The following is a 21,330-nucleotide window of genomic DNA, read 5'->3' as shown; positions in this document are numbered from 1 at the left end:
GTGTGTGACCTCACAAATGCCCTTCTGATAGAACAGTCAAAAATTCCCAGATACACACTCTTAAACCTTGTGGAAAGCTTTCCCAGAAGAGTTGAAGCTGTGATAGCTGCAAAGGGTGGACCGACGTATTAAGAATAGGATGTCACTTAAGTGCATGTGGGAGTCAAGGCAGGTGACCCAATACTTTTGGCGGTATATATTTCATGTGAAAATTATTCTACCATGGATACACACAAGCTAGCGTCGTTCGTTCGTTCGTTCGTTCGTTCCTTCGTTCGTTCCTTCGTTCGTTCGTTCCTTCGTTCGTTCGTTCGCTCGTTCGTTCGCTCGCTCGTTCTAGGAAGTGAAGTGGAGCCAAGTCAAGCATGTGTGTCTTGCAGAAAGACGCTGCACCATCTGCTGGACAAACCACATAACCACTGTAGGTCCGTGTGTATGTTATTGTGTGTTTCGATTATGAGGGAGTCCTTGGAAGATGTTCTGCCCTAGGCTGGGAAAACTGATGCAGTTCATTGTAGCAGCATTATGCAATGTCATTTTTATTTCTGTCCAGAACTAAGATTTATTTTTTGATCTCACCATTCACTTGCAACTTTTCTGAATAGAACTTTTCTATAAATCCCAACTGTGTCCATTAGTCATTATTTCAACCAGAAGTATTAATTTGTAGTGTTTCTATTAAAAATCATTGTGCTCATTTCACAGAAATAATCCCTTGTCATTTCACTGACTCGTAGGACAAAGATGCATAGTGCACCAAAGCTTGTGATTGTTTTTTGTGTGCAGTGACACACAGAAAACTGTTGTAATATAGACTTTGCATTACTATTCCTATAAAACGTTTTTTTGTTAACTTGAAATGAGTTTAAAGGTTTTGAAATGCTGCTTCTCTCTGTATGACAGGTGGCTGTGAAGAACAACATTGATGTCTTTTACTTCAGCTGCCAGTACCCCATCAGCACCCTTTTTGTGGAGGACGGGAAGATGGGTGAGTTTGTAGCCTCACATGCTCTGATGGAACCTTTTTCATGTCTTCTTGATAGATATTTTCTGAAAAGAACATAATGCATTTGGGATACCCTGAGGGAATGCTTTAAGACAGGGCTCTTCAATTAGCGGCCCGCGGGCCGGATCCGGCCCCCGAGATACTTTGTAGTGGCCCTTGAAGTGTTGGCTGATGTTATAAGCAAATCCATATTCGGTAGAGACGTAAAAAGCTGGTGGAAAACACAACGAGGTACAGCGATAGGCTACACTGCGCCTATAAATAATGTTCTGTGTGGTGCGTTGCCGTTGTAGGCTGTGTTTCTGGGTATTATTCAAAGACGTTACTTGTACCTTGCTTCGTTTTTACGCAGCGTCACCAACATGTTGACGTGCGCCAAATCCAAGTTGTTTTCCTCAAAGCATGAAGCATTTTTGGTGCATGAAATCTCACCGGTATAGTGTGCCTCTCCAGTTCAAGCATATCCTCGCGAAAGCATTCGCCACTCGTAATGTAGCTATTGAGGCAAATAGGAGTCGGTTTAAAAGTTTAACTTTGGTGGCATCAGTAGGCTACTGTTTCATGCGCTCACTCGCTCGGAAGTCCTGCAGCCACTGCACCTCAGCCAATTGCACGTAATGTTTAGAACGAGTTGAATATAAGTTCCATTTTAGCTTAGTTTCAAGGTAAATTGCCACTACGTTGGAGTATATAAGCTACAAACATTTTAACGGGTTTGACCACGCAAATATTCAGTGTGAATCTGTGAAACTAATACACATCCATCGCCTTGATGTCAAGTCCACTGTAAGTAACATTGATTTGTGAACACGTTCATCCAATTTAAATGGTGGGAACGTTAAATGTACACGTATGTTGAGAAGAGTTAAATATGCGACCGATTACGCACATTCATTTCTTTTGAGCACCGTTTGAAACCTGTTTGTACCCATTGGAAATTGTATGGACTTAGCAGTTACTGCGCAAAGCTCAGATATCATTGCTGTTAATGTTATCACAGATTTCATATTAGCCATATTAGCAATGTACTGTAGATCCAGTGTCACCTTCCCAATGCTGGTAGTGGCCTGTGGCAGAAATATTCCCAAAACACAAATACAACAAAATAACCACCAAAAAAACTAGATTATTATTTTACAAAATGCAACATATTAGCAATATAGATCCAGTGTCACCTTCCCAATGTTGACCTACCACTGTGGTAGTCTGGGCCTGTGGCAGAAATATTCCCAAAACACAAATAGAACAAATAACCACCAAAAAACGCTATTATGCTTTTACAAAATGCAAGTATAGATATATGCAGTATAGATCCAGTGTCACCTTCCCAATGTTGGCCAACCACTGTGGTAGGCTGGGCCTGTGGCAGAAATATTCCCAAAACACAAATAACCAACAAAAAACGATATTATGCATTTACAAAATGCAACATTTGAACACCCATGTGCTGTTGTAGTTTATTGTATCATTTGTACGTGATTACTCATATTTCAAGCGGTATTTCTCCGGCCCCTCAGTTGTGATACTTTTCATGAACTGGCCCCTATTACAAACTAATTGAATAGCCCTGCTTTAAGAGATCTAATATGTCCTAATTGCATCTGTTATGCATGTGCTAGAAGGAGAATGAATTCATGGAAATTAAACCCCATTCATCAATGCAGAGGTTTTCATTGGTGCAGTGCTTTTTTTTTTTTAAATGCCTGACTACATTATTGCTAAGGCATAGCACCATAGCACCTATGACCTGTCACATGTCAGTTGCTGGGGTGCTCGATCGCAATCAGTTTGTCACATGGAAAAAATGTAAGTCTCTGCTGCTCACTGCTTCACTGTGTATCTTCTACTTATAACAGAGCGTCAGGTGTTTCTTGCAACCTGGAAGGACATACCCAATGACAATGAAACTCAGTACCAGATAAAAGACTGCCATCTCAACTCAGGTTAGTAATTACAAGGAAATCAAGTTCAAGTTCAAGTTTATTATAGCCATTTCAACAGTATGAAAATACAATTGATAGGAATGTGTTTTGGTATGCTCACATATAAGACACATAATGACAACACAATAGCACAGGGGTAACAACACTTAATATACAGAAAAAGTGCAACAAAGTGCAAGGATCACAGAAAGCAGCAGTTCAGTACAGTTGTACAAGTGCAAAGAGAGGTAGCCTGGTATGTAATCCATAAGTGCTTAGTGCATGTTCAGGTGGCGAATAGCTTGTGGATAGGTACTATCCCTGAAGCGTGATGTTTTGCATGTGATGCTCCTGAACCTTCTCCCTGATGGTAGGGGTGTGAATAGATGGTGTGTGAAATCACATGCAAATGTACATGCAAAGCAATGCACTGTACTGTTATTCATAGACTTCTTATTACTGTTATACTGTTGTTCTTAGGCTTCTTAAGGCCTGAACACACCAACCCGATAATCGGCTGTCGGGCAGTCCGGGGCGGTCGGGGACTCGAGTCTGTTTGGTGTGTCCCGTGCCGTCACCAGTCGGCGTCGGCGTCGGGGCTAATTCTGGCCAGATTTGGCCGACTTGACATGTAGAGTCGACCAGTGGCCGTCGGTCTCAATTACCAATCTGATTGGTTCCTAACCCCTTGTAACATCTAGGTAGCAGAGGACTTTGTTTTTAAACTAACCATTAGCCCTACATTCAGCGATGTAAGTTTCGGACCCATTTTGATAGACCTTCCTAACATACTTTTGCTAAAACAAAGTTTCTGAATGTGTGTTATTTCAGGTGATTTCCCATTCACTTTTTGTTTACTGTGCTAATATTAGCTAGCAAGCTAGATAGGTTAACGGGCGAAAAGTTATTTATTCCATGCCCAAGAGAGTGTTTCGTTGGCCTCACATACAAGCAATGGCAATAAAATAATACACACTATATAATTAGATTTTTATTCTCTTATTGCTTAATCAGAGAAGTCCGAAAACTAGTGCCAATTAGTTCCGTGAATCCTGCATGATATCTACTCGGCTTGGCTGACTCTGAAGCCTGCAGTTATGGGTATTGTATCAGAGTTCACGCATGCGCAGAACGTACAGTCGGCGTCGCTTCGGTGTGTTCAGTGGCACTTTTTTGACCGACCAGGGGAGACGAGAGCCCGACTGATAGTCCGACTGCTTTTCTGCCGCCGGTCGGCCGGTCGGGTTGGTGTGTTCAGGCCTTTAGGCTTCACCAACACAAAACATACCCCCTCCCCACACACACACACCATATCCCTCATACAGTGCCTATAGAAAGTCATCATACCCTTTTGAAATAGTTACTTTTTTTTGTCTTACAGCCTGAAATCAAAACCCATTTTAAAAACAATCTTTTTCAGTTTTATTCACAAATTTAGCTGTACAACATCAAAATAATGAAAAGAAAGTCAACAGTTCTGAAAATTTATAAAAAATTAAAAACTAGAATAACAGGGTTGGAAAAGTCATCATACCTAGTGTGAAGCATGGTTGGGGCAACATTATGTTGTGGGGATGTCTCTCTTCAGCAGGGACTGGGCAATTGGTCAGGATAGAAGGGAAAATGGATGCTGCCAAGTACACCCAAATTCTTGAGGAAAACCTGCGTCCCTCTGCTAGACAGCTAAAGATGGGCAGGTCATTCGCCTTCCAACACGACAATGATCCTAAACATACTGCCAGAGAACAAAGCAGTGGCTTAAGTATAGGATGGTGACTAGCCTTGAGTGGCAAAGTCAGAGCCCTGACTTAAATCCTATAGAAAATCTGTGGATTGACTTGAAGAGAGCAGTCCATCGCCGTTCCTTACAGAATTTGACTGGATTTTAACAATTCTGCACGGAAGTTTTGGCAAATATTCCCCAATCTAGGGGTGCAAAGCTATAATAGATATATCCAAACAGATTGATGGCTGTAATGAAAGCAACAGGAAGCTCTACAAAGTATTAAGTCAGGGGTATGATCACTTTTCCAACCCTGTTATTCTAGTTTTTAATTTTTTTATTAATTTTCAGAACGGTTGACTTTTTTTCATTATTTTGATGTTGTGCAGCTAAATTTGTAAATGAAACTGGAAAAGATTGTTTTTAAAATGGGTTTTGATTTCAGGCTGTAAGACAAAAAAAGTAACTATTTCAAAAGGGTATGATGACTTTCTATAGGCACTGTATACTCACACAATGTACCTTTTCTAGTAACTATTAATAATTCATTCATTCTCTACATTTTAGCTGGCTCTTGAGCAAAATATTTTCATTACTTATAATTCCATAGTTCATGACAACACTACTTGATCTTCTTGTTGTGTCAATGTGTAAAGAGCACCTGTGCAATGTCTTATTTTTTTTGTCTTTTTGTGGCTGCTGTCCTAAATCAGATGCTGCAACCACTCGACTACAGAGCAGCAACATTTTCACCATCGCCAAACGGACAGTGGAGGGGCAGGACATGCTGTACCAGTCCATCAAGCTGACCAATGGTATCTGGGTGCTTGTTGAACTCAGAGTGCAGACTGGTAGTCCCACTTATATGGTAAGTGATAAGAAATTAAGGTCAAAGGTCTTTAATTGTTCCCCAATGGGGCAATTTACATCAAGGTCAAGGTCAAGGTTAAATTTATTGCCATAGTGAAGATACACAATAGGAATGTTTTACAGCCAATTCACGTATGAATATGGTTGACCGCAACAGACATAAAATAGACATAGACATGACGATAGAAGCTGAGGTATTAATGTTGAAAGTGCTGATGATTTGCAGGCAGAGAGCAGTTAAGTAAATCAAGTAAAAAGGTTGCCTACCTTTCAGGCAAAGTTAAGAAAAAAAAAACAATAAAAACAGTAAACAGTCAATAAATATTAGTCAATTAAAAAAAAAGGGGGGGGGGGGGGGCTCATCATATCCAAAAGTATGAGTGGGGGCGAGTTATCTGTGGTTCTACATTTGGAGTTTAAAGCATGATCCAGATAACCTGACTCTCGCCAGATCCTTTTAGTTCCGCCATGCTTCACCAGAGGTGTTTTGCTGAGCTTCACACAAGGATCTGGGACCGAGGGCAATGTAAACTCCTTCAAGGGAGCAAAAGATAATGAACCAATCTGGATCGCCGGGCGGGATTTCATAGATGTGACGTAGCGCTGAAGCGACGGTTTGATTCAAACAACAATGGCGGTACGCAGTAAGGAGTCGTGTGCTGACATTGATTCTGCTATTTCAACTGTTTTGTCGAATCTATCGAATATTCATTCTTTAAAAGATGAACAGAGAACTGTTTTGAAGGCATTTATTGGTGCCAAGGATGTTTTCGCTCTTCTTCCGACCGGGTTTGGCAAGAGCTTGAAAGAATTTGCTACAACTGCTGAGAGAAAACCATCTAGTGCAGTAGAAAAATGCGCATTAACAGGGCTCTGATGACATCATTTTGATTCGCTAGAAATGTTCTTTTTAATGGAAAACCGTTTTGGCGCTTCTTATGTCGCTAAAAGATAATTCGCTTTAAGAGTTAATGCGCTTGAAAATCTGATGGAAAAAGGACGTTCATTTAAACTTCACAATGAGTTTGCCAAATGAATACTCGAGTGTGATATGGCCAATACAGTGGATCTGGTTCATTCATTGGTGTGCAAATAAAATACGGTTAATGCACCCTCTAGAACGCAGGACCAGGGAAATGCGCAGGGAATTCAACCAAGCATTAAAAATATGAAGTGTCATTCTCTTTAAAGGAGAATTCCGGTGTGAAATTGAGCTTAACTGTACCGAAACATGTTAAGGTGTACTCACACGTGTTGTAAGACGCACTTTCGTTCACCCCCAGCATTCCGAACTCCTCCGTTTTCAGCCTAGCTTGCAGTAGGCTTGAATCTGTTAGATTAGGCATCACGTAGCCTATGCAGCTAAATCGCTATTTTTAAACCATTAAAAAGGTTCAAAGTAACTCCACACTGCATTAGTAGACTGCTGAGGGTCCTGACATTTAAAAGGAGATACTTAGAACTTTGGAAATGCACAGGAAGTTTATTAAAAAAGACTGTTTACAAGCAGTGCCTTCAAAGAATCTCTCCGCTGGGCGCCATCTTGTGGTGAAGTCGCGATAAGCCGACTGACGAGCACGAACAAACAGGAAGGACAGGGGAACATATTGCTAAAGTAATTCCATAGGAAATATATAGTTATACTGTCTACATGAGCATGATGAGTAATAAAGCTCAAAATGTTTGCAATATGTCCCCCTGTCTTTCCTGTTCGTTTGTGCTCGTCAGTCGACTTATCGCGACTTCACCACAAGATGGCGCCCAGCGGAGAGATTCTATGAAGGCACTGCTTGTAAACAGTCTTTTTTAATAAACTTCCTGTGCATTTCCAAAGTTCTCAGTATCTCGTTTTAAATGTCAGGACCCTCAGAAGTCTACCAATGCAGTGTGGAGTTACTTGCAACCTTTTTAATGGTTTAAAAATAGCGATTTAGCTGCATAGGCTACGTGATGCCTAATCTAATACATTCAAGCCTACTGCAAGCTAGGCTGAAAACGGAGGAGTTCGGAATGCTGCGGGTGAGCGAAGGTGCGTCTTACAACACGTGTGAGTACACCTTAACATGTTTCGGTACAGTTAAGCTCAATTTCACACCGGAATTCTCCTTTAAGAGTCAAGGATGTTTTGACATTGATTTTTGATAAAGTTTGTTGATTTTTGTTAAGTCAAGCTCAAAAAACATACCTTTTCTTTCTCTTTATTTCTTTCTTAGCTCTCAGTGAAATGCAGAGCACCTGAAGTGGCACAGCTTGTGTACCAGTGTTATGAAATGGTGCTGAAGAACTGAACCAGTTGTAAGATTGATCAAAAATGACCTCACCATTCAGCATGCAAAGAAAATTACTTGGCCCATCCCTGCATAAATGTTTTCTCTATGTTGCAGTGTACTCTGGCTTTTCAAACATTTTAATCTCTTGATCACGTTGTGTTCTTTAAAACAAATCAGGTTGTTCTTATGATTTTTAGACTTTTTTTTCTCTGACCATGATATGCTAGTTTGAATATGCAATTCCTTTGTATTGTTTTTCACAACCATCAAAATCAGTGTTTCATTTTTCCCTGTTTCCCCATTTTAAGTTTGACATAGTCAGTTGATACATATAGGATCCCACATATTCCTCAACACTTAGACAATTTGGTATTTATGTTGTGCTCAAGTTTAACTCAAGTAAGTTGTTATTGTGCATGTTTTGTCAGCCTTAGTATCGCTAGGGCCCCATTTCCATTTGAGCCTTTAGCTCTAATTCAGTAGTAGGGAAAATCCTTAGGGTTTTACTTTTAAAGGGACTGGTTTCCTTTTGGCCTTGTGAGAAACACTAATAACTATTAAATATTGTTTTTCATATTATATTTCCTTCTTGACCATTTTGCAATTTCCCACATGTAACTGAAGTGTTTGTGTGCACTTACTTGCCATTATCAGTTTCTCATTTTTGGATATTTGGATACCAGACCTCCCCACCTCCTCACCTCTCCCTTTTGAGTCATTCCAATTTGTATCCCTTAGTTTATGTTCATATCAGATATGATGTGACTACAGTATATTGGAATTCCTGGGACAGGCCCTTCCATTCCTGTTCTTGTGAAGACAAGGCACTACCTTTTTCACAAACTGTGTAGTAGGCTAAAAAGCACCAATAGGCAACAAAGCATCAATGGAATACAGCTCTTGACCTATCAGTCATATTACAGAGACAGCCAGTGAAACGAAGAAGGAAACACATACAACATTTTCCATTTCCTTTGGTTGTTTAGGTTCAAAGTAGATGAGATAATACAAAACTTTTGGATTTCAATATAGGAATCCAAAGTAAAGGAAATATTGCTGTCTGGAAATCCTCAATAGATAATGTGGTCTGAAATGTCCATTATTTTCATGTTCTTTATCTGTTGTGTGTAATAAAGTATGAAATTAAGTTGATGGGTTGTGTTTCAAGTCTTTCCGCCCCCAGAACTCTTCCCTTATAGTCCGGCAGCCAAATGCCATAATTTAGGTGAACCTGGTTTTGTCTATTTAATTTGTTCATTTAATTGCATCATACCTAATTTGCACATGCAAACATAACATTTCAGAAAACTTGTAATACATTTATTTTTCATATTGATTTAAGTAATCAACTGGTGAAGTTTCATAATGATATCTGCTTGTTAATTTTTTTTTACCCTATTCACCTGTAGTATATTGCCTTACTGTAGATTCAGATTCAGATTTTATTTGTCACATACATAAAATGCAGTGAAATGTTACAGTCGGCTCCATGCTAGGTAAAAAGAGGCATACAAACTAACATAGAACAGAAACAGTAACAACAACAACAAAAACAACAAAACAACAATACATTCAAGATGTCGGGGGGGGGGGGGGGGGCTATTGCAGGTAGAGTAGAAAGTGCTATATGCAGTCAGTTCCATTTAAGTGCCTGTATATTCAACACATTGGACAAGAAAGGCTTAATACACGAAATTGCCAAAGGGATATCACCGGGCACCCTCTTAAATCTTAAAGAGGTACCCCTAGTCTACTAGATTCTGCAAAAAAAAAAAAAAAAAAGCTTTAACCGTCAAAACCATGTCTGACCCCATGGCGGCCTGACTATTAGAATTTAATGCAAGTCTTGCAAACTCACAGCCTTTGTAAATGCTTTCTGGCATGCAAACACATACTCACACACACACACATGCATGCATACATAATGCATACAACCATGCTGTCGTTGTCTCATAGAATTGAATCAGACCTTCTTCAGAGATTACTCAATATTGTGGTGTATAGTTTTGCTTTTTAAACCCGAGCCCTTAATGCCCTATTTTTAGGTAATTTTGATCATGGACAAAAAACACATTAATCTTGGGGTCCACTGGTCCAGGTAATATCTCGATCCCACCCCATCTCTCTCCCACTTCCTGTTACTCTCTTTGCTATGGTATCCGATTAAAGGCATAAAAGTCCAAAACGATAGGCTACTTAAGAAATACAATGAACTGGCTACTACTATGCTGGAGGCAATGTCAAACACACACATAGCCTATGTAGGAATCCAGTCCATATTGGCTGACATTTGTAATAGCAAGTTGAGCTTTGTCGATGGCAAAAATATATATACTTTGATGGTAGCCAACTGCTCCCTTATTGCATTGCCGGTATTATAGCCAGCTAGCTAGTTTAATACTGAACAGAGTTTGGAAATGTTTTTCTCTAATAAAAGCATTCTTCAGTAATTTTCTGTCAAGGATTCTCGGGACACTTAAAGACCGGGGGGCACCAAACTTGATGGGCATAGCCCCACAAGGATGACATGGAACCGTTGTTATTTGTTTTGATCCGATTGAGCTCAGTTGTGTAGGAGAAACAGATTTGACAAAGAGATCATATTTCCTTCCACCTGATTACAATATGGGCAAGAATTGTGAGTTGAGTGACATAACTGGTATAAATTGAAAAATATAGCATTCTTCTAGTTCTACCACCACTGTTACCATCTGAAAGAAGCAGTACTTCCCAAGGATTTGGTAAGAGTTGAATGTACCAGGAGGTTTACGGTTTCATTTGGTAGGCTCAGTTCTCAATTCAACCCCAAAGAAAAGTCAGATAAGATAAAAAAATATCATTGATTTTGGATGGTTGAATTTTTTGTCAAAAAAAGGACAGTATAGGGCAAGCTATATATGGTCATGTGAGGTGTTAACTAGGTAGATAATAAGATTGAGCTGATAGCTGAAATAATAATAATCATTTTAATAAATTTACTTAGGCTAATAATAAGCATGTCTACAGCGGTATTTTGAAACTTAACATAAGCTGAAATTGCTGGTTTTAAGATCAGATTACTTATAAATATAATTTTTACATCCCCAAAATAAGTAAGATATACTAATATAAGCATAAAATGCTGGTTGTAAAATGAGGTTACTTAAATGTAAACTTTTTTCAGCCTCTGATTATATACCTTTTTTTGCAAGTATATTATCTGGACTTTTTGCCTTTATTCAGATATAAGATAGACAGGAAGCAAGTGGGCAAGTGAAGGATTGGGATATGACCACAGGTGGGATTTGAACCGGGTCCCCATGGGTACTTGGACGAGTACATGATACTAATGTTGTAACCAGTTGGGCCACAGTGCCACAGCTCGTGACAAATCTAGATTACGAATATTTAAAGTTGTTACAGCCTTGTAGCACCGCATTATGTAATAACACCGCATTATGTAATAATGTAATAAATGTGCACGCCATTATGTAATAATTGCCGCATTCTGTAATAATCTGCCGCATTATGTAATAAACTTCTTGAACGCAATATGTAACACATTTTGCTGCATTATGTAATAAGTTATTACATATTGCGGTTGCTACTACATAATGCGGGTGTTGCGTTTTTTTTTTTTTGCCAAATGTAACAATTGGTGCATTATGTAATAACCAACCGAAATCGACATTTTCATTGAATAAAAACAGCCTAATAATGTGTTTTTTACTCAAAATTAATGCTTACAAATAAGTATTAATTTAACGATGCAATTAAGTATTAAGCAACTAAATGAAAAACAATTCAGCTGCAACATACAGCCTAACACACTGATCACACAATGGAACTGCAGAATGATAAGTGAATTTTAACAATGTTCTTTACCTACAGTAAAACAGGCCATGACTCACATTTCACACACATATAGCCAAACTATCAGTATATAGAGGGAACTGCTGAAGCGGCTGCACCGTAGGTGCAAGGCCTCATTGTTTTTGCTCAGATTAAATTTCTTCCGGGCCACGTTTTGCCTTTTTTTCACCAACTTGGCATGCTCTGAAACTTTTGAAATTTGGCAGCTATGTGTGGAATTGGTAACACTACTAAGTGACAGAGCTCTGGCCAAGGATGTGGCTCAGGGACTCTATAGCGCCACCTAACGTGTTGTCTGTTGTGGTAGACACATACTGTACATTCACGGAAATGGCCCAGATTTGGTGGATATGTGTGATCTATTAAATTCAATTTTACATTTAAACTTAATAGTGAATCTTTGAAGAAGAATTTGAGTTATGATTATGATTTTTGCACATCACATATTTTGAAACACTCCCCTAGACCTAGACAGTTTATCGAAATCATGTCATATAAGCTCTAAAATGATCTTGAGCGGTTTCTCAAGAGGAATTGCGACCAGATTTTTTAATTTTGGAAGTAAATATTGAAATGGCGAAATTTAGAATTATGGCGTCTTATTAACAAACAGGAAGTTGGTGTTATAGGCAGAAAAAAGGTTTTGAATTGGATGTAACCTGGCAGCTATATGTGGAATTGCTTCTGCTAGTCAGAGACTCTCTGGCCTAAGGTGTGGCTTCGGGTCTCTATAGCGCCACCCAGCAGCACGTTATCTGTTGTGGTTGACACAAACATTCACGAAAATGAACCAAATTTGGTGGGCACATGTGTTATTGCTATCGCTACTCAGAGACAGAGCTCTAGCCTAGGGTGTGGCTTAGGGACTTTATAACGCCACCTAGCGTGTTGTCTGTTGTGGTTGACATATACATTCACAAAATCAACCAAATTTGGTGGGCTTGTGTATTATTGCTGCCGCTAGTCAAAGACAGAACTCCGGCCTCGGGTGTGGCTTAGGGACTCTATAGCGCCACCTAGCGCATTGTCTGTTGTGGTTGACACATACATTCACGAAAATGAACCAAATTTGGTGGGCATGTGTTTTGCTATAGCTATTCAGAGACAGAGCTCTGGCCTAGGGTGTGGCAGGGACTCTCTAGCGCCACCTAATATGTTACCTGTTGTGGTTGACACATACATTCACGAAAATGAATCAAATTTGGTGAGCTTGTGTGTTATTGCTGCCGCTAGTCAGAGACAGAGCTCTGGCCTAGGGTGTGGCTTAGGGACTCTATATCGCCACCTAGCGCATTGTCTGTTGTGGTTGATACATTTACGAAAATGAGCCACAATTGGTGGGCATGTGTGTTATTGCTACAGCTAGCCAGGGATAGAGCTCTGGCCTAGGGTGTGGCTTAGGGACTCTATAGCGCCACCTAGCACATTGTCTATTATGGTTGACACATTAATTCACGACAATTAGGTTGGCTTGTGTGTTATTGCTGCAGTTAGGCTTAGTTCACACTGGCAGTCGAAATCCGATGTCTTGCATATCCGATCAGAATCTGATCTTTCTGACTGACTGTTCTCATGGCCTGGCGCACACGCTGAATCAATCAATTAATCACTTCCGTCACTCAGAATTACTTTGCAATTGTTTGTCGCAGTGCAAATGACGAAAGGGATATGTTGAAATCCTATTCAAGTGGTTCGACTGTTCAGATTGAGTCATATCCGATAGTAAGTGATACTGAAACCACCTTCGTATGTGGTGCGAATCAGCATTGTAAAAATCGCATTTCATGCGGTTTTGTGCAGTTCAGACTACCCAAAATTCAAGCTATATACAATCCAGATAAGCAAAAAATCGGATTTCGACTGCCAGTGTGAACTAAGCCTTAGTCAGAGACAGAGCTCTGGCCTAGGCTGTGGCTTAGGGACTCTATAACGCCACCTAGCCTGTTGTCTGTTGTGGTTGACACATACATTGATGAAAATTAACCAAATTTGGTGGGCATGTGTGTTGCTAATGCACATGCCCACCAACAAGTACGTATTTCTTTTATACAGTAGATTCCGAAATGTCCTGGCCCGCCATCACCGCTTGCGGCTATATTTATTATTATTAATTTTGTTTTGTTGTACTACAAACTAAGCAGGATTTAGACTGAGATACTGTGTCCTCAATGAACTTGAAAAGAAAACCTTAACCTTTTATGATAATATGTGTTAGCTTAGCTTATGGTTGGCTATGTCATAGCTCTAACTTAGCCAATAATATAATAATATCTGACAACAGAAAACAGAATGCATAGCACACCCATCTTGCCTACAGAATTGCTGTCATTCATCATCCAGTTGACAATAAATTGGTTAACTATCAGAAGCACTTAACCTCCAAACTTGATCTCATGACTAATATGACTGCAAATATTAATTGAAAAGAACCCCTTGTGCGTTTAAATGAGCACAACCAAAGTTAAAAGGTGGATTGTTACAATGTAAGCTGAGCAATAGTTGACATACTGTCCTCTTACTTAGCATTTTTGAGCAAAATACACATTATCATGCTGTTTTTAATCAACGAAAATGTAAATTTTGGTTGGTTACTACATAATGCACCAATTGTTACATTCGGCAAAAAAAAAAAAAACGCAACCCCCGCATTATGTAGTAACAACTGCAATATGTAATAACTTATTACATAATGCAGCAAAATGTATTACATATTGCGTTCAAGAAGTTTATTACATAATGCGGCAGATATTACAAAATGCGGCAATTATTACAGAATGGCGTGCACATTTATTACATTATTACATAATACGGTGTTATTACATAATGCGGTGCTACAAGCCTCAGAATAAGTTAAATATAAATATAAGCATAAACTGCTGTTTTTAAGATATCTTCAATCTGTCTTCTTAATGTCTTCTTAAATTAAGTCAAATTTTCTTGTTACTGAATCTTAAAACAAGCTTTATTTTGATGAGAATTTGAGGGAGAGATGTAAAAGATCTCATTTTAACAGTATTTACCTCATTTTAAGATTTCATGCCTATTTGAGACAAAAAAAGATATGGTTGTGCTTGATTTAAGATGGTGTAAAGTTGAACAATTAAAAGTAAAAAATTCACTCTGAAAACAATATAAATTAAATTGATTTTTTTTTATCTTGATAAGAATCAAATATGTTGCAGTGTACCCTTAAATTATGTATATGAATTGATTTGAATTTCATTGAATTTCAATTCTACTTCACTTAATTCAAATTCGAATTGTAATTCTGCATCCTGTTTTTGACCTCAATTCAAATTCAATTCAAACTCAAGAATTGAATTGGAATTTAGGAGTCATTCTCAATTCAATTCTGAATTTTGCACAAGCCTGATTATCATCTTTGACATAAATGTCATTAAATAAAATGAACATGTAGCTTAAGGCTGAACATCATTGCAACGTTGCTCCGGTTATGCCCCGGGAAGTAACTGAACCTTTGCAACTTGTCCACTCGAGGCCAGAAAATAAACAATGACTAATCGATTATAGCACGTTGCCACATCGATGCTGAATCGTGCATGCCTCACATTGCGATGCATTGCCGAATCCATTATTGTTGACACCACTAATAGTGATGCCCTTCTTTTGTGTGCATAGTCACACCCTCCATTAGCCTACAGTAGGTTAGCATAGCTCTTTACAGGAACATGCCATCATTTTATGAAATTGGTTATTCACAGTCTCCCCTAGAGTTAAGTGAGAAAAAGCTTTTTTGTCTTTGTGCATGTGTGGCATTGTGGTGCTTTGCAATCGACTACGCCACCCCAGGTATTAGAGGGAAACCAGAGTCGTTGGTTGAACAGGCAGAGACGTGGTTTCCCCTTTACCAAAATATATATATATTTATTAAATAACAGCTACAAAGACAACATGTACACAGACACAGAAGTCAGGACACTAATCAGGCTGTGACTTGGCAGGTAACCCTGCTAACGGGTGCTGCACCCCAAAAGAGGGCAATCAAAAGTGCTCCACACAGGCACCACAAATGGTGGAGTAAGTGCAAGTGAAGTTGGTTCGGGTGGCTCCAGCTTCTTCTTTTTTGGCCCTGCTGTCTTCTGCTGGTGGCATTGTGTGTCTGAATAGGTGTGTGTGTGTCAGTGCAGGTTTGTTTTTTGTTAGGTGTTTGTGTAGTACTTTGATTTGTGTCCTTGTATTTGTGGTAATTTTTTTCAATTACAGTTATTTCATGTATCCAGGACACTATGCACCCTGATAAAGTCCCATTGGCCATTGGAATTAAAATAACCCCACATCAACACATACCCTTCACCATACCAAGAGATTCGCATGGTTTTATTTCAGTTAGCCTATTAGCTGGTTTCCAATACTTATGACACCTGTATTTTAAGGAAAACATTTATTTACAATGCATTATTCATTCATAAAGAAAATTGGTGTCCTTAAAGGTTGGATATTTCCTCATTTTTTAATTTAAGGTTTAAGATCAATTTCCAAAAGATTATTTATATAGTCAACTTCTCATTCAGGTGAAGCACTGGATTTGCAGTTGGTAGCCTACTTCTGTAGGCCTAAATAGCAGTAGCTTCTTGGTTCTTCGCCTGGGTATGCCCATGCTGCCTTGTGTGCAATTTCATTCGTGCTACCCAATATTTGTCTCAGCAAAGGATCTAATCACAGAACGATGGCAGCGTTTTTGTAGGCGAACTTCAGAGGTCTACTGACAAAGCCTGATGCTTCATTCTGGTAAGTATCTGTGGTTAAACGTGCACTTATGTCAGTGTAAAATTGAGGCGTATCCTATATCATGAATTTGTATTAGAAATTGCTGTGGATATGCCATGAAATACACCATGGACATGAAACATGTGCAATACATGTCAAAACGTGTGAATTGCATGATGTGTGTGTGTGTGTGTGTGTGTGTGTGTGTGTGTGTGTGTGTGTGTTTGTGTGTGTGTGTGTGTGTGTGTGTGTGTATTATAGCCTATATATGAGCCATTTGCCCACTTTTTCATTTTGAAAGGGTTTCACCCCAGGGTAGGCTATGTAACTTGCCAAATGGGTCACAATCATGTGAAATGTATGCCTATTTTCATTCATTCAGTCATTCATTCATTCATTCATTCATTCAACTAAAGGCTAGTCCTCATTTCCAGTGACACCGAGAACAGCCTATGAAATAACAATTGTTATCATAAGGCCTAATTGTTATTATTGTAATTTAAAAGCATATTGTAGGCCTACATTTATGTGTGAATCATGAGCTGTCTAACATATGCATACCCCACATAGTTTACATCTGTCCTACTTTATCTGTGAAGGTTAGGCTACTTGTAAGATAGCCTACAAGTTTAAAAACGCGTGTTTTTGAACTACCGGCATTCCATAGGCCAGAGCCAAGTTACCCTCTGCCTCGGTTTCGCCAGAGGTGCGACTACGCATGCGACACAGTAACGCGAGTTGAGAACGCTTGTTATTTAGAAACTAGTGGTTACAATAACGTTAGAGGAAGCAATTTATTTTCATACATCTGCACATCATAATTTTCGGACACGCAGCAATCAGTTCTGTTGATCTTGTTACAGGCTTAGAACTCTGACATCACACAAAATGTCAGTAAATCTGAGTAAAAACGGCCCTGCCCTTACAGCAGCATATAAAGAAGTGGTGGATGAGAAATCTAAAACAGACTGGTAAGTCCGATTGCTTTTCCAACAGCTAGGTCATTAACTAGCTAGGTTTTCAATTACTATTAACGTAACATACTGTGTTTGAACAACACAAATCACAAAAGCATAGATCCAGTTAACGAATGTAGCAGTAACCATATCCTGGTTCTTGCCGTTTAAGATCGCTATCGCTAAGTTGGATAGACTTTACGTTGGCAAAACCAATTTGGATCTTAGTTTAAACCATTCCTTATTAAAAGGTTACTGTAAGGTATGTCTGTGTGATTATTAACTGAAAGCCGAATTTAGTTTGTTTGGCAGGCTGCACACTTCCTGTTTAATGTTATTGTAGTTAACGGTTTCGCTGGGTTCTGATACTGATGACACTGAGAGACAACATCTTCCGCTTACTGTAATCTAGCTAGTTGCAAATGCATGCATTACTTCCTCATTGGTTAGCCTGTGTAACGTTACAGTTTTTAGGGGTCACGTTTGACTGTTGGTCCTATTTTTGAGCTTGAACCGCCATTAACACTATCGTCGAGATGGTATTCGTGAGGAACCTTTTATTTCTTCACTTTTTGCATACAGACATTTTTCATGTAGATGTATCTTTCATCTTTGCAAATCTGCAAAGAAAAGGGCACAGATATGATATTCTACCAGGCCTATAATGAAATACCAATGCATCTCAGTCATATGGAGGTAATCTTACACCATGAGGATGACCCAATTGTCCCTATATGTTTTTTATTCTTGAATAAAATGCATTTTTAAAAATAACTAATAGGAACTAGGCTATTTGTCAGGCCCTTTCACGCCCCATCAATGAATTGGGCTGTGATAAGGCTGTGACGAGGCCTGCCTGACGGTCAGTCAATAATGGTTGTCTGCCTCTGTAAATGCTACTATCAAAACTGTTGCATGTCAGCAGGGGTTAGTGACCTTTTCAGACATATTTCAGACAACAATTATTTTCTAGCATATTTGAGTGTGACAAGGCCTGATCCTTTATATTGTACCCATGACAACAGTTTAAAAACAGTTTGAAATGAAAAGAATTTAGCTAATACAAAAGCGCCTCCTTGCACATTTTTATGTTAGGGTTGCAAAGGGGCGGAACATTTCCAGTAAATTTCTGGAAACTCTCAGCAAATTTTCCATGGGATATAAGCTAGAATTGTGGAAATATTCCAAATTGGAAATGTTAATGGAATTAAAGGACATTATGGGAATTACTTGGGAATTTTGGGTCATTCATACGAACGGCTTCATATACAAGCATAAATCAACATTTTGTTTTACAATAATCAATATGATTCATTTTGTGTTATTATTATTTAGCGAGCTAATATTAAGCTAGCTAGCATGCTACCAGGAATGACTATCACTGTGTCTCAAATGGCGCTTCTGCACTTAAAATACTTAATTTGAGTGTGTGAGGGCGTTCACACTGAAACTTCGAACGATACTAAGGGCACTGCAAGTCCCCGGATGGTGCACTCATAACGGTCAAAAAGTTGAGTGTGGAACGATCATAGACCTAAAAGAAATGGACAGACTCCGTTGTTCTCAATGGGGAGGGGGCTGAAACAAAATTCTGTTTACTTTCCATCGTACTGCGCAGACTCGTACTCACTTTGTGACGTTAGCCATCCTGCACATTGCTGTAACTCGTCTGATAGATGGGATTATTATTATGTTTACTTGCCTAGGTAATACTTTACCCTATCATGGTTATGGTTATGGTTATGGTTATTTAGCAGACGCCTTTGTCCAAAGCGACATACAAATAAATAACAATACAAATTAAATTAACAGTGAACAATTACAAAATAGGGAGAATAGCAATATTATCAATAAAACAATCATTTTAAGCACTAACCTAATGAGAAATAAAACAGTGAAATGAGAATAGCAATCAAATAAGTCACTCAATTAATTATATAATAACAATAACTATAGCATGGTATGGCTAAATTTAAGGACAATAGCAAAAAGTGTCAAATGATATCAATGGACAAACTATAACAAAACAACACTATTATACAAACCATAACACATAACAAACGCTTAAAAAACTAAGTGCATATTAAACAAATATGTCTTAAGACCCCTCTTAAAAGATCCAAAACTGTTGCTGGAACGGAGAGCACTGGGCAACTCATTCCACCAACACGGAACCACTGAAGAATAGGATCTACAATTTGACCTAGCATGTATGGTTGGTCGACATAACAGACGCTCCTCAGAAGATCGCAATGGGCGGTTGGGAATGTACATCTTGACCAAAGAACTGAAGTAGCTGGGAGCAGATCCAGTCAGTGTCCTATAGGCCAGAGTGAGAGATTTAAATTTAATTCTGGCTACTATAGGGAGCCAGTGGAGATCATACAGTAGGCTACCGTAGGCTACAAGCTTTTTCACTGATCTTGCGAATGACTTTTTGTCATGGTTTTCGTACAGGCTGGACTGAGCTCTAACAGAGCTTCTTATCCAAACATTACGGGAAATGCAACGTTGAACGTTAGCTTCCCTCCAACCGACATGCTAACTACACCTCTTTACGGGAAACCAACGTACGGGGAAGACGTGAATTAGTTTTGCCTTCGATACCCTATATAGAATATGCAGAAGCTATAAGGGCGACCCAGGGCACATGTTACATGAAGTTATCGCAAAAAAATCTGCAATCTATGGCCGTCCATGGGAGTTAGCAGAGGGTTGATCACCAGATCAATAGAGATCGCTAAGACATGTGACCAACTTTATCAAAACACAAAGAGTTATAGGTATGTTTGGCTCGCCTGATGCCAGCCCATGTAAACTAGTGTTCTGGGTCTATGATCTGGCATGATAATAATGAAAACTAAGCGTGAAAAAATTGTGTGAAAAACAGAACATAATCTTGCGCTTCCTTACTGATGTCCATGCCATTCCTCGCCTTTTTGTCACCTCTGAAACATGGCGTGTAGGTACTATTATTTTTCCACGCTGGAAAACGATAAAAGATAAGCTTCATGTTACTCTATTGAAACACAGCAGGTAAACGGCATTTTGACAACTGCACTTCGTTGTTCCCGCACGTCAGTAAAACAAGTTTTGGGCCACCGATTCCCAAAATGCGTTGCGTTTTACGTCACGTTCTCAATCTCTATTCGTGTTTCTACTTCCGGGAATATTCCCCCGGTAAGCACACAGTGCACATAGGGTCAGAGAATGTCTAATAAGGGGAGAACTGCCACTGTCGTTATACTTCCGGTTTTGAAATGGTTGCAGTTCCACGCTGGTTCCATTAGAGGCGCTACATTTGGAGTGCAGAATGCATGGCGGTCAATGGAGCAATACCCCTCAAAATCCGCTTTTCTCAAAATATAATTTTTTGTCAATGAATTTGAATGTTGTTTTCGAAAGGGGATGCAAAGAAATTACGTATTGCGTGGTGTTTGATTTTTTTGAGTCACTTGTTTGCTTTAAAACGTCTTTTAAAATGTAAATGACGTCATACACTCAAGCTTCATTAGCAGAATGCTAGCGTGGTATGGGCAACAACAACTCAACCTGTAAGAAATCGGAAGGACATAAGTACTCGTTCATTCAACTTTTGACCTATAACCTATGTTGAACTTGCAAAAACTACAATCAAATCTGAGATCTCTCAACGACAATTGGGTGAAAGAGCCAACTTTAGCCGTCTAGCTCCATAGGCTCCCATTCATTCTGCACTCAGGCGACCGCCCCCAGTGGAATTTTGGTGGAACTGCAACCAAAAGTCGTTACAATGGGACTTAATAGCGAGTGGCAAGGCTCTCCGTAGACGGGCTCTGATAGGGTGCTGCACGAAAGTGTACTCACGGAAGTAGTCGGTTTGAGACGGAGTGTATAGCTTCTCAACATGCCTCCTCGATCCTCGATCCTCGAGGGGCGTTCCCACTGATCTATAACTAACACCGGATAGACTGTCCCATTGTTTTCGCCCCATCATTCTTTATGTAAATCAGTGAGGATCGAG

At 39.3% G+C, this 21,330-nt stretch overlaps 2 protein-coding genes across 6 annotated transcripts in view; both read left to right on the top strand.

The window, feature by feature from the left end:
* Positions 1–8,938, top strand: part of ap1b1 (adaptor related protein complex 1 subunit beta 1) — a 52,613-nt gene extending 43,675 nt beyond the window's left edge. For both annotated transcript variants that reach the window (XM_062543744.1, XM_062543743.1), the window contains exons 19-22: positions 904–988; positions 2,863–2,949; positions 5,365–5,519; positions 7,735–8,938. In XM_062543744.1, the coding sequence (XP_062399728.1) occupies positions 904–988; positions 2,863–2,949; positions 5,365–5,519; positions 7,735–7,809 (402 nt within the window). In that variant the 3' untranslated portion in view covers positions 7,810–8,938. The remainder of the gene's footprint in view (positions 1–903; positions 989–2,862; positions 2,950–5,364; positions 5,520–7,734) is intronic.
* An 8,145-nt stretch (positions 8,939–17,083) lies between these two features.
* Positions 17,084–21,330, top strand: part of dbnlb (drebrin-like b) — a 46,460-nt gene continuing 42,213 nt past the window's right edge. For all 4 annotated transcript variants that reach the window (XM_062543742.1, XM_062543741.1, XM_062543740.1 and 1 more), the window contains exon 1: positions 17,084–17,342. In XM_062543742.1, coding sequence (XP_062399726.1) covers positions 17,260–17,342 — 83 coding nt within the window. In that variant the 5' untranslated portion in view covers positions 17,084–17,259. The remainder of the gene's footprint in view (positions 17,343–21,330) is intronic.

Source organism: Sardina pilchardus, chromosome 8, assembly GCF_963854185.1.
Source record: "Sardina pilchardus chromosome 8, fSarPil1.1, whole genome shotgun sequence".
Classification (NCBI taxonomy): domain Eukaryota; kingdom Metazoa; phylum Chordata; class Actinopteri; order Clupeiformes; family Clupeidae; genus Sardina; species Sardina pilchardus.
The sequence above is the reverse complement of the archived record's forward strand: the minus strand, read 5'-3'. Positions and strand labels throughout refer to the sequence as shown.